This window comes from Apaloderma vittatum, unplaced genomic scaffold (assembly GCF_000703405.1).
Source record: "Apaloderma vittatum isolate BGI_N311 unplaced genomic scaffold, ASM70340v1 scaffold4569, whole genome shotgun sequence".
Lineage (NCBI taxonomy): Eukaryota > Metazoa > Chordata > Aves > Trogoniformes > Trogonidae > Apaloderma > Apaloderma vittatum.
The window spans coordinates 1-12,320 of record NW_009733381.1 but is presented as its reverse complement, the minus strand read 5'-3'; the positions used below and the strand labels follow the sequence as shown (position 1 = coordinate 12,320).

General features: G+C 38.0%; 2 protein-coding genes across 2 annotated transcripts in view; one reads left to right on the top strand and one right to left on the bottom strand.

Annotated features, from left to right (window-relative positions):
• The window catches only part of CAPN10 (calpain 10), a 17,120-nt gene extending 16,226 nt beyond the window's left edge, over window positions 1-894 (top strand). Inside the window, exon 12 of the mRNA XM_009875856.1 lies at window positions 865-894. Coding sequence (XP_009874158.1) covers window positions 865-894 — 30 coding nt within the window. The remainder of the gene's footprint in view (window positions 1-864) is intronic.
• Window positions 895-2,867: 1,973 nt separating this feature from the next.
• On the bottom strand, window positions 2,868-10,642 carry LOC104278771 (cytochrome P450 2J2-like). Its single transcript, XM_009875855.1, has 9 exons — window positions 10,472-10,642; window positions 9,385-9,547; window positions 8,697-8,846; window positions 7,558-7,718; window positions 5,927-6,100; window positions 5,562-5,703; window positions 4,914-5,101; window positions 4,687-4,828; window positions 2,868-3,046 (listed from the first exon to the last, which is right to left on the bottom strand). Exons 1-9 carry the CDS (start codon window positions 10,640-10,642, stop codon window positions 2,868-2,870), a joined length of 1,470 nt encoding a protein of 489 aa, XP_009874157.1.
• Between the last annotated feature and the right edge of the window lie 1,678 nt (window positions 10,643-12,320).

The following is a 12,320-nucleotide window of genomic DNA, read 5'->3' as shown; positions in this document are numbered from 1 at the left end:
TCTTTCCCTTTGAGGTTTTAATGAAAACAAAACAAAAAGCTAAGGACAAATTCTTCACCCAGCTTTGGAACTGGCTTACTAATTTCCTTAATCTAGGTCATGTTGACCAATGATTAAATTTTGTCCTTAAAACCACACAAGCAGCATGGATTTTTGTGCGCTTCACAAAAATGGGCCAAGACCTGTATGTACTTTCCTCACAATGCTTGTTATTTTAATATTTAGGAGCTGAAGAATGCAATGAAATCCTTTATTGCTGCTGTTTTGGAAGGGAAACATTGCAAGGCCATTATTACAGAAGGAATATATTTAAATATCGGTTTCTTCTGTTATTCTATGAAAATGGTTTGACTTAGGCAAAAGCTCCTCTCTGACATCAAGGGAATAAACAGTTTTGATTTTTCAGGACTTGAAAACTGGAAGAATTTGGAAATGGCAGTTATGTTTTTCTTATCAGTGGCAGAAATAAATGTCAGAAACTGTTTTCAACAGCATGGCCTTTTCTAAAAGACTGGGCTTCAAATTATTCGGAGCTTTCTGGGGTTTAACATCTGAAGGTTGAAGGCAGTGTGCTGGACTGACAAGTTGGGCTGGTGGTTTCTAAGGGGTGCAGCACAGCAGAGCTGAGAGTCAGTGCATTTTCCTAAAAGTTTATCTGTGTGATTTCTAATTATTGAAGTGATCTGATTGATGAATTTTAGTTTAAGACATTTCACAGGAAAAGTTTGCATTTTGGCATTCATTTCTGAGTCTTACTTTTCTCTGATTTAATTCTTCATGAATTTCTTCTCTCAACAAAAAAAGTTATCTCAGGAAATAGCTTTATTTAATTTTTTTTTCTCTGCATTGTTCATTTTCTTCCAGATTTCATTTACAACTGTGATGAAAAGGTAATCTGGAATTCTCACACCATCATTTCAAGAAAGATCAGAGAGCCAAGGATTGCCTCACCTTTTACTGTTTTCAATTTTAAATTAAATAACAAGAAGATACTTTTATCCCAGCTGTTTTTCAATGGTACCAACTGTCAGGCCTACAAGAACTTCTTTGTAAAAATACCTCCTTAATCATGTAAACTCTGAACATTTGTTCTTCCTGTGTTTTTTAAACAAGCATCATACAGTAAGTCTTCATGATGTACCTCAGTTCTTCAGAAATACAGGTGAAGATTAAATGCATGCTTGAACCCAAGCTACAGGTTCAGAAGAAAACCAGAAAACATATGTGCGTAATTAAATAATATTTTTTGGGGGAAAAAAAAAATCAAGCTTACAGAATAACTTCAGGAGACCAAAGGGGTAAACACAGAGGAAAGAAACTGGAGTCTTTTTTCAGGTAAGACATACCTCAGGAGTGATTGAAATACACTGGAGCAGAGAAGGGCTAAACTTATACCCTACACTGCCAGTCACGCTGCTGAGCGCTTCTGTTGAACCGTGCAAATGGTGGGTTGAAAAGAAAGCTTTTTGGCGAGTTTCTCTTCTAATGAACACCACAGAGAAAAGGGAGAAGACTTGAAAACTTTTGTCTATGAACTATCACATCAGATGGCTTTTGCCAATCTGTAAAAGTGTTTTATGCAACATCTGCCCTCGCTGTAAGAAATGCAAAGTTCAAGAGATTTTTACTAATTTATGTTTGAAAGTATTTCTTATTCAAGGAGGACTTTTTACATGTTATATTTTCCTCAATAAAAATGGAGTAATGTTGCAAGTTTTATGTCTTTTATTAAAAAGGTGGTAACTGTCAGTGATGTGAAGCCTGCCTTTGTTCTCTAATAGCAAACTTTACGTGTGTCAGAGCCCTGGGAGCAACTGGAAATATTTGCGAGGAGAATCAAGTCTTCCATTAGGTTTATGTTTGAGAAATATGGGATATTCTACTTCTGCTAACATTCTAGCATAATTTATGCTTGCTCCTGTTGAATTCTGACAATTCAAAGCATCTAGGATGCTTGCAGCTGAATTTTATACAGTGAGAACTTTCCACATCTGTTGTGGAATGATGAAACAACAGAAGAAAATACTGTGAGTAATAAATATTTCCTGTGGCTGCTTTAACAAATGTTGGAATCTTTGTTTATTTTCTTCATTTCCTGAAAGGCTGTTTCTTTCCATTCAAATAGGAGATTATTGGATCATGTCATACAGTTTCTAAACAGAAGAAGAAAGGTTCATAAAAGTGTCTGGATCAGAGATTTGTGATTAAATAGGAATCAGGTGTGGAGGGAGCAAAGAAAAAAGGTCTAAAGATTCCTAAATGGACCATGATTGTAAGTGGCCCCATTCTGCAGTTGTTTATATGTGTGTGAAGTTTATACCACAATGTGTAATTCTTTTTGGGAGTATGAAAGAAAGAGGAGTCAACACTCAGTGTGTATGCTCTGCTACCTTCTGCAAAAGGATGAACAGACCTGTGAACAAAGAACCGTAGCAACAAACGGAAGAAAATTTTCTTTATTCACATGCCCTTGCTGCATCAGAAGAGCTGTGTTGTTTTCAGAGCGTGATACCTGACTGAGTTCATGTAGAGGAAACTGCCTGAATATAGATCATTTCTCTAAAAATTCTACATCTAATCCATTGCTACTGTGAGTGTGAACATACGTATTTTGGGGGGAGGTAACATACTGTGTACTTGTATGCGCCTAAGTTGTGATCATATGAGCTTCAGCAAGTACATTTATTTTAATTTCAAAAAGCTCAACTATATGAGATCAGAACTACATAAAAACACTCTATATTTTCTATACCGAGCTACCTACATTTGACTACAACTGAGAGAGTGATACGTGTTTTCGGAGAATCTGCAGTTAATGACTGATTGAAGTCCTTGTACTGTGGTGTCAAACCGCACTATGTTGCAGGCTAGCGTGGAATAGCACGGAGTTTATATGGGTGTGGCTGCAGTATTGCACCCAAGATGTACTCCAAATTGATTTCCTTTACTCCCTTGGGGAGCTGGAATGTGAATGCCCGAAGCAGGTTGGTAAAGATGATGAACAGTTCAACTCGTGCCATCTGTTCCCCCAAACATACGCGGTGCCCTGCAGGAGAAAGGAAAAAAGAGTTAGTTGCATGAAGTTAAATTCTCAAAAAGAACTTCAAAATTTTGTTGCTGTGAGACAATTATCTCCTATTTCCTTTTGTAAGGACAGAAGATGTGTTTAGAGGTGGGAGGAAACATTTAACTGAGAAAGTGTGTATCCCCTTCAGCTGTTTTGTTATTGGGTTCTTTTGTTTGTTTTTTCCTGGCGCATCTGTGAGATTCTCCCTTTCCTTTTTTGCCTCTGTTTCTGTGAGAACTGTGAGTTGCCTCTCAGGCCAGATTTTAAAAGGCTTCATGTGCTTCAGTCTTATCTTTGGTGGTTGAGGAGGGAGGACGGGAGCATTGAAGGAAGCAGTTCAGAAGCTAAGTAGAAGGATGTTATCAGGTTTTCTTCAGCAGAAATTCAGAAGCTGGGTTGGGTCCTTGTAGCCCAGTGTCCTCCCTCTAACACTGTCCAGGAAGAGATACATAACCTAAGGGAATTAAACGTCGGCACGTGCAGTGGTGTATAGACTCAGTGACTCGTTTTGGTGTATTGTCCCCACAGTGGGATATCTACACGTTCTAGACTGAAAATAGAAAATGTGATCAGGATGTATAAATAGTCAGAGAAAACAACCAAAGCAACTTGAAAAAGAAAGTTTCCTATGATGAGTTGAAATGGTAGCTTAAATTAGTTGTCTCAATAAATGTGAACTCGTTGGCTTTTGGTGAGTCAAGGAGGTAAGATGGTAAGTATCTGTTTTGCAAATACGATTTTAGGATTTCCAGGCAATTTGGGCAAATGGTTTTAAAATCTGGATTTACCATGTTTAATCTGACTGCTTTGTATGTTACTTAGTATGCTATTTGCATTTTATCTACAGCGAATTTATGATAATATAATCTGTCACAGTGACAAAAACACCTCAGCTGTTTCTGAGTGTGTTTATTGTTTTTTATTTTAATTTTCACTAACTAATGCCAGCTTCTTGGTTTGTGCTGCTCTCTTCGTAATCAGTTTATTGGAGAAACCGGTCGTCTAGAGAAGCTCTCAGAGTTTATTTTTCTTTTCCATGTCTTTGATCGCTGCATTTTGTGTTGGGTATTAGGTAAGTTGTACGTTGTAATATGCTTTTGAAAAGTTAGATTTTTTTTTTTTTCCTGTTGCCAAATAATATTCTGCTGAAAAGACTAGTTTTCTGGAGATACAGGAGAACCTGTTGCTGGACTGTTACTGTAGGATTTGGGAGACTGGTTTCCTGCTTTATCACAGGTTTTCTCTGTATATTGTGACAAATCACATTACTTTTGTCTTTGGGTTCCCCATTTTTAAGGTGAGAATAAATTGATTTTCTGATTTGAGGGCATTATCACGATTTAATTTAATCAATGCCAAGAAGTTCAGATACCCTTGTAGTAGGAACTGCGTATATACTAAGGAGATAGCATTATGTCTCTTAGCCATACGCATCCTCTGTTTGAAGGTATGGAAAGTATAAAACACAAGACAATATTTGTGACTTTTATGGTAGAACACCTGACTTTAAATCTTTGTGTTTTTATAAAAGTACATTTAAAAATTTTAGAACTTAGAAATGGTGGTTTTAGTCTTCCTGCAAGACAACAAACAGGAACGTTCAAATGTCAGTGTGTTACCTGCTGAGAAAGGTAAGAACGCCTCTTTGGTCACAAAGTTGCCATCCGAGTCCAGGAAATGATTTGGGTTGAACTTCCAAGGGGTTGCCCAGTGCTCGGGGTCGTACACAACGGAGTGCAGGTTTGGCAGCACGAGTGTGCCCTGCAGGAGGGAGCAGAGGTTTGTGGTCAGACGAAAAAAGGCAAATGGCTCAAAGCCTGAAGAAACCTGGAGGCATACTCCGTACCTTTTTAATGTGAAAACCCAGCAAAGTTGTATTCCTCACACATTGCCGAGGGACCCCGACGGACGTAACGTTGCTGTACCGCAAAGCCTCGTGTATCACAGCGTTTGTATATGGCAGTTTTTTACGGTCGTCGTAGCTGATGAGATGCGAGGGTTCCAGAACACCCTCTATCTCTCTTTGAACCTTTTCTGTAGAGAAATGCAAGTATTTTTTCCCTGCTTTTTTTCCAGCAGATTTCTGTACGAGAAAGAAATTGTGGTGCTATGGAATGCGTTGACATGATGATCCCTCATTTAAGACACATTCCGCTTGGTGATGAGGATAGTGCAGTTCTATGTTTCAAAAAAAGGACTGAAATGCCTTTAGCTTGTTACTCTGCCTTTGCCATCCCCTTCTACTGAGATAAAACAGTGGTGACTACTAATTTCTGCTAGTGTTGCTGCTCTGGTGAACTGGTGGGGAAAGCACAGGTTTTTTTCATTTACTAAAATTTAATTTTCTAAATCTCAGTTGATGTGCTGCCATTTGCACTCATTGTTAAGGGTTATTGTGATGTGTTGCGAGTGATTGAGCTAATAGCTGCATCATCGTGAACATCGCTGAGGTGCAACGTTGAATGCAGTTCTCCCTGATAAAGCTTTTGCTCACCTTGTATTTCTGGGTATTGGACCATATAGAGCAGTGCCCAGAGAAGGGTGGTGCTTGTTGTTTCTGTCCCTCCCAGCAAAAGATCAACCACAGTCTGAACCATATTTTCTTTATTAAACGTAGAAGAAGGGTCATCTTTGGTCTGCAGGGTAAAGCCATAAGAAGCGGATTAATTTCACATATTTCATCAGTTGCATAGGATTTGTTGTTGTTTGATGAAAAGTGAGCAGCCCACCAAAAGAAAAATCTTCAGTGCTCAGCAAATAAAGTATGCCTATAAAATTCCATAGCAGTTACTTGAACAGCAAGTATTTGTAGTAAGCTCTGAGGCCAAGGAGGGGATAGTGTGATACACAGGTACGTACTTTTGTTATTTGAGCTAGGTAGAAGTCGATGAGGTCCGGTGGGTTACTTGCGTTCTGTCTCTCATGTGCCTGGACCTCCTTCCTGACTAAATTGTGCAGGAAGTCGTTGTACGCAAACACTTTCTGATGAGGTCCTGGGAGATGGTGCATAAGCCGTGGAAAGGCGTCGTACATCTGTGATTTGAAACAATAAGGAAGAAACGTGAGGTCTTCTGAATTGAGAACTCCCCTCTGATTTCCTGATAACTGTGAAGTCACTGGAACACACGGGCTCCTATGTAGGATGGGAGGCAATGCACAAGTGCAATGTGGGAGATTCTGATGAGATGTAAGAAAATTACATTTATTTATTTACTTTTTTTGTGGGATTTTTTTGTTTGTTTGGAGAGGAGATTTTTGGGTGTTGGTTCTTTTTCTTTTTAGTTCCACATTGTGTTTTTTTAAAAAAAGTTTTATTTTAACCAGGAGACATTAAATATGGGGATAGGTTTCCTACAGAGTCTATGTGAAATCTCCATCCTTGGAGACTTGATGGCTTGACCAGCCAAGTCCATGAACAACCTGCCCTAGTCAGGCCTCCTTTGAGCATGGAGTTGGATTTGCTGACATGGAAAGGTCCCTCTCAATGTAAATTATTCTGCATTTCTAAGAGGGAATATGAAAAGTTTACATTGTCCTCTAAGTAAACTGGTGTTGAGGACCTGTTTTATTTAGGGTCTGTGGCTGGGAATTTCTTGGCCAGTGCACACTTCTCCTTCCCCATCAGCTGACCAAAATGTCAGCATCACGTAAGGGGTGGCATTGGGTCACAGGAGAGCAGGGGGGTGATTATATTTTACTTTTTTGATGTCTACCTAATAACGCAACAGGATCTTCTGGAAGTGCATGAATCAGAGTAGAATCATAGAATAATTTCAGCTAGAAGCGACCTTGAAGATCATTGAGTAGTTGAGGGCCGAATCTGGCTCACAAACAGGAGATTTTGTCTACCTGAATTCTTACTCATATTTTTTTTTTTTGTAAGGCATCTCTGCATGGAAGTATTGGAGAAGCTGACAGTGTTAGAGAATGCTAGCATGACCAAAATCTTAACAATGTAAGCGATAGTTAGTCTTTCAAGAACTTAAAAATTTTCTTCATAATGTGATGAAATTGTCATCTGTATCTTACAGGAAGCTCAAATAACTCAGATCTTGGTGGTAATATAAAATACATGAGGAGCAAGTTATCTTTTCAATAGAACAGAACTTTGAAGGCCTAGTTCTTATTAATTGCACTTACGTATTCTGAAGACTAAATGAAAATTTAATTGTGAAAGTTGCTTTCTTTTTAAGAGTCTTATGTACACAGCACTCTGAAAATGATTACTCACCTGAAATGCATTCTGGATTTTGAAAATCTGTGGAAAATGGTGATCTATAAGTTAAATTTTAGGACACACAATATACTGACACAAATAATGTAAGGGGGTGATGATATGTACAAGGTATGTATCTTTCACTGCACAATGGCTCACAGGGAAACAGTATGGAAGTCTTTGGGAATAAGCTTCACTGACTTTGAATTTTTGTTTTAACTTGTGAAGCACAAATGCACTTTTGGGAATAAGAACAAGCTAATTAGATTCTTACCCTGCCCCAGATAGTAGCTTGAAAGTAGATCACAAAATAAACAGCTTTGATAAGCTTGCTGAAAGATTCGTCGTCGCTGGAGAAGCGGTGACCGAAAACAACAGCACAAATTATATTTGCGATAGTGTGGACAATGGAAGTGTGGGGGTCGAAGGGTTTGCCTGTGAATAGAAGAGGAACCAGTGAATAATTCTAAACCAACTATAGTCAGAGAAACGAAGGAAGAGGAGGTATTTTAAATTTTTTTTTAACAGTAAAAGTAATAGTAGTTCAAAGTGTGGAAGATCAGACTACTTTAGACAAATTTCACACAAGTAGACTTCGGTTTAATACAAATTAAATGGATGAAATGTAAGTGCAGGAAATCTTTATTTTCCATCTGCTATTTACTCTTGTAAAATACAGTCATTATTGGTTTTGACAAGACAAACCCTGACTTGTGGTCTGGGTTGTGTGAAAACACAAGCAGTTAATTAGAACATACACTTTCAAATCTGGAGGCAGATATTTTAAGTTTGGCAATTAAAAACCAAACAAATTAAATGGACTGCTCTGTGTCTGATGCAAAGAGAGCTGGAGAGAGACATGAGGCGACTTCTTGCTATTTTCGCAACAGTATGGAACATGGTGTGGTTGAGGGATTTGGCTGTTTGGAATATTTGCATTTAATTACCCTATTTTGGCATCTTGCTAAAAGTCTATTGGTTTCCGTGTAATCCAAATCTTAAAAAGTTGTTCTGTTGGACAACGGAATGATACGTTCCTTGTGTCAGGGTTCTGTCTCTGCCAAATCCTAAAAGGCCCGCTGTCCTAGAATGACTTGCAACACATCACAATTGTGTATTTTATGGAGAACACAAGGTTTTTCTATACTCCTTGAATATAAGAATTCTTACCAGCTGTATCCAAGACTGTGGTGATAATACACATTTTTTTGCTACCCTCATTTCAAAAACAATTTTATACTGCCTACGGTGCAGACAAAACATTTTTTGTGAAGAATGCAATTAAGCCAGTAAAAGTTCCACTAACATAAAAAATATCTGTATTGCGTGTAAAAATGTACTGTGAAACTTTTATTCCCCTCATCTACTGTATTTCAGGAAGAGCTTTAAATGTTACTCTTCTAGTGAACTTACCTTTTGTGTTTGCAAAGATGTCCACAAGCTGACAGGCCTCTGTTTGAATTTGAAGCTCCAAATTGTTCTTACTGAGTGCCAGGCTTCTTAGAATTGTCATGCCAAAGCGCCTCTGTTGCTTCCAGGTGTGCCCGCTGGTCAGAAAAATACCTGGAGAGCCCAAGAAACATTTATTTCATTGCTGGGAAGGGAGATCCTTTCACTGCAGGAGGCAAAATTTAATTTGGATTAGTTTGTATTTCACTAACAACAAAAGATAGTGGGATTGCAGATATTGACTTTCGGTCTCTAATTTAGGTTTATATGGCTCCCAATGTTGGAGCTAACTGTGCTGCTGGGAGCTGCATTGTGCTGGTGGGGTTGGTAAGGACAGAACAACTCTGTTTTCTGCAGAGGAAGTTTTCTATGTGAAGAGACTTCTGGTTTAGCAGTGACACAACTGAAGGGCACCTCCTCTAGGCAAATATTCTTTGGAATCTCTCGGGAAGGAAAAAAATCAGAAATACGCTTTACAAGAGGAGAAGTTTTGGGGTTTACCTTCCCTTTCTATACTAGCTCTGCCTGGAACCTCTGTACTATGTGTGCCCGGTTATGTGCTCGCACAGCGGTAACTCAGCTACACGTGGGTACGCAAGGAACGTGTCTTCCTTACGTCTTGTTCGTATTTCAGTCCTGTTACATCTTGTACCTTTCTCGCCCATCATATCCCTGTAGAAGGGGGTGAGAGGTCTCCCAGAGATTTCCTCGGAGTGGGTGACGATGCCGTCTTTTACTGCTTTGTACCCGTTCAGTACAACCACAGGTATCTGTCCCAGCCACAGGGTGTAGATATTTCCGTAGGTGTTGGTTAACTGAAGAGTTAACAGTAAATTAGAAATGTGAACCAGGGAAGGCACACACTTACATGCTAATTTTAAGAGTTTTCTGCAGCTGTAACTAAACCCGTTTGCAGACATCAAATTAAATTAGACGTTTCAGGAAAAAAAAAAATTGACTTTCTGTTGTAATGTGCTTTGGGAACAGAAGATAATCATACTGAATGGAAATAGATATTAAGGTCACCTCTCAGAAGGCCACCTCTGGAAATTTCCCAGAAACAGAGGTCTTCTCTGTCAGCTCAGAATGAAAGAACAAATGAATACAGCCAAAATCCCAAAGCTTTTCTGTTTATTTTATTAATGAAACAAAATTATCATATTTTCTTGCCTCTAACTTCTGAAGAAAGCAATGGTGTTGCATTCTTTCCTGTTCTTTACTTATTTTTAGAAATAGTTTTAATTTGCTTTAAAAAAAGCATAGCAGGAAATTTTCTTGCTTTGTTCTGGTAATAATCTCTTTACCATGGATAATAAATCTTTTTTACTGTACAAATAAGGAAAAAAAGAGTCAATTTAGGGGTATGTGTTTGGTATTCTAACGGAGATTGGACCGCTTGTGGCCTGGAGATGTTCCACTGACATTGTCAGGAGAAGGAGGCTCTGCTAGAGGTGGTGTACAGGGCTAGATACCCACACAAAGAATAAAACTGTAAATGGAATATCATTCTATTGATGTTACTGTGTCCAAAAAAATAAAGTAAGTAACAAAGAGTAAAGTAATTATGATGCTTATAACTCAGAAATATTTTTTTATCGTGCAGGAGTGCTTGGATTCTTTGGAATTGGCTGCTAATCTAGTTTAAAAAATAATTCCAATTTTCAACTGTTTTTATGCAATGTAAAATTTAAGTTAAAACGGATTAAGACTGAATTTCAACTATAAAGACAAATAAATACCTTAGCAAGAGTTTCTCGACGAAGTTTGAAGCCCAGCAGCCACAAATTTCCGATGACGGGGAGGGGAGCTGGTCCTGGAGGAAGCTGGGTGCGCATCCAGTGCAGCCTCAGGAACTGCAAAAGCAGGAGACATACTACGAGACCTATAAAAAACTCTGCAATTCCCAACATCTTTTAGCTTCGTGCTGTTTTGGTTTTTTAGATTACTTCCTCTGAAAATTTGGGGTTGTGTAGAGGAGTTTGCTTCTACTGAAGTCAAGCTCTTTCTAAAGAACGTAATCTGCTTTAGCCACTTCTCTCTCTCTGACTTCTCTCTCTTGGTTTTCCCAAGCCAAAGTCCTTAGAAAAGTGAAATATGTGGTGCCTTGCAGTTAGCCAAGCCACACCTACTCTCTTTTAGGATCTGTAATTGTGATCTGTCTCTTGTTCACTTAGAATTTTATTTCCTCCTTAGTATTGATAGTGGGTCTAAATGCTAATTATTGAACAACTATCCAAAGATATCAAGTGTCTTGCGTAACGGTAACACCTCATAGAGCTTCCTGTAGTTCATTGTTAAATTAATGATGCATTACTTACTACCTTTCTGAAATACTAAAATTATTACATGATTTCTGTTATAGAAGAAGCAACATTTATACAGTACCTAAGGTATGGTCTCTGAGATGAAAAACATTTGAATTCATGCAGCCTGTCTTAAAAAAACCCCAAAAATAAGTGCAATTTAAGTAGTAAGAGAGTATCTACTTTCCCCTTTTATCATATTCTAGGTTAAGTTATGATATTATGGGGATCACAACTGAGAGATTATGTTTGTGTCAGATTGTATGTTGTTTATTTTATTTTATATTTTATATTTTATTCTATATTTTATTTTACTTCATGTTACGGATTATAATTTCTTGGTGCAAATTTTGGAGGTGAAAAAATGCACGAGTTCTATTTTATCTGTGAAAAGGCACAAATAAGATTAAAAGTTTTGCCTCTTTCTTCAGTTTTATTGATTTGTGGAGCCCATTCTGGGAGAGGTTTTCCCTTGAAGCTGTCTTCTACTTGTTTTTTCAGCCCATAGGCAATGTCAAAATTGGAGATCTTGCTGATCTAGATCTTGCCAAAGCAGGCTGCAGCAATGAACCTGGAGATGGCTCAGGGTGCCTCTGTCAGTGAAGTGAATTGTCAGGAACCATCTCCTTCGGAATTTAGGAGGCAGAGGAAAGAAGTCGTATGATTCGCAAACTTATGTTGGACTTTCCAGTGCGTATGATGCTTCAGAATTTGGTTCTAAATGCTCTTTTCTGAGCCTTAGCTACAGTATTTTTACATCCCTTACACTCTGGCTGTAAAACAGATTTCTTATCTCTGGAATGCCTTGTGCATCTCTCTATGAAGCCTTACTTTTATATATATGTATATATATATATATACAGAGACACATATATATGTATATTAGCTGATCTAATACACTGAATTTTTCAACTCTTTATCAAGAACACTCAGCTAGTGTTATGATATATCTTCAAGTATGCGTGCGAGATTAAGGGAATCCATACAATTGAACAAGTTGTCTGTTTTAAAATTTTATAATTTCTCTGAGCAGGCTTGCGGAATTTTCTAGTCTGCAACTTCCAACTCAAAACTCTTCAGCAAAATCAAGGCTATTGGTTAGATTCAATGTATGTTTTGATTATGAAATAGAAAGATTTCATGCTGTTCAAGGGCTTTGTGAAAGTGCCTCTGAATTCCTTTAAACTTCAAGCAACTATCTGAAAGTTACAAGTATGGACATTCATTTTAGTTAGTTTTCTAATGAAATAGATTTTTTTTTTTTTGGTGGGTTAATAAAAGAAAA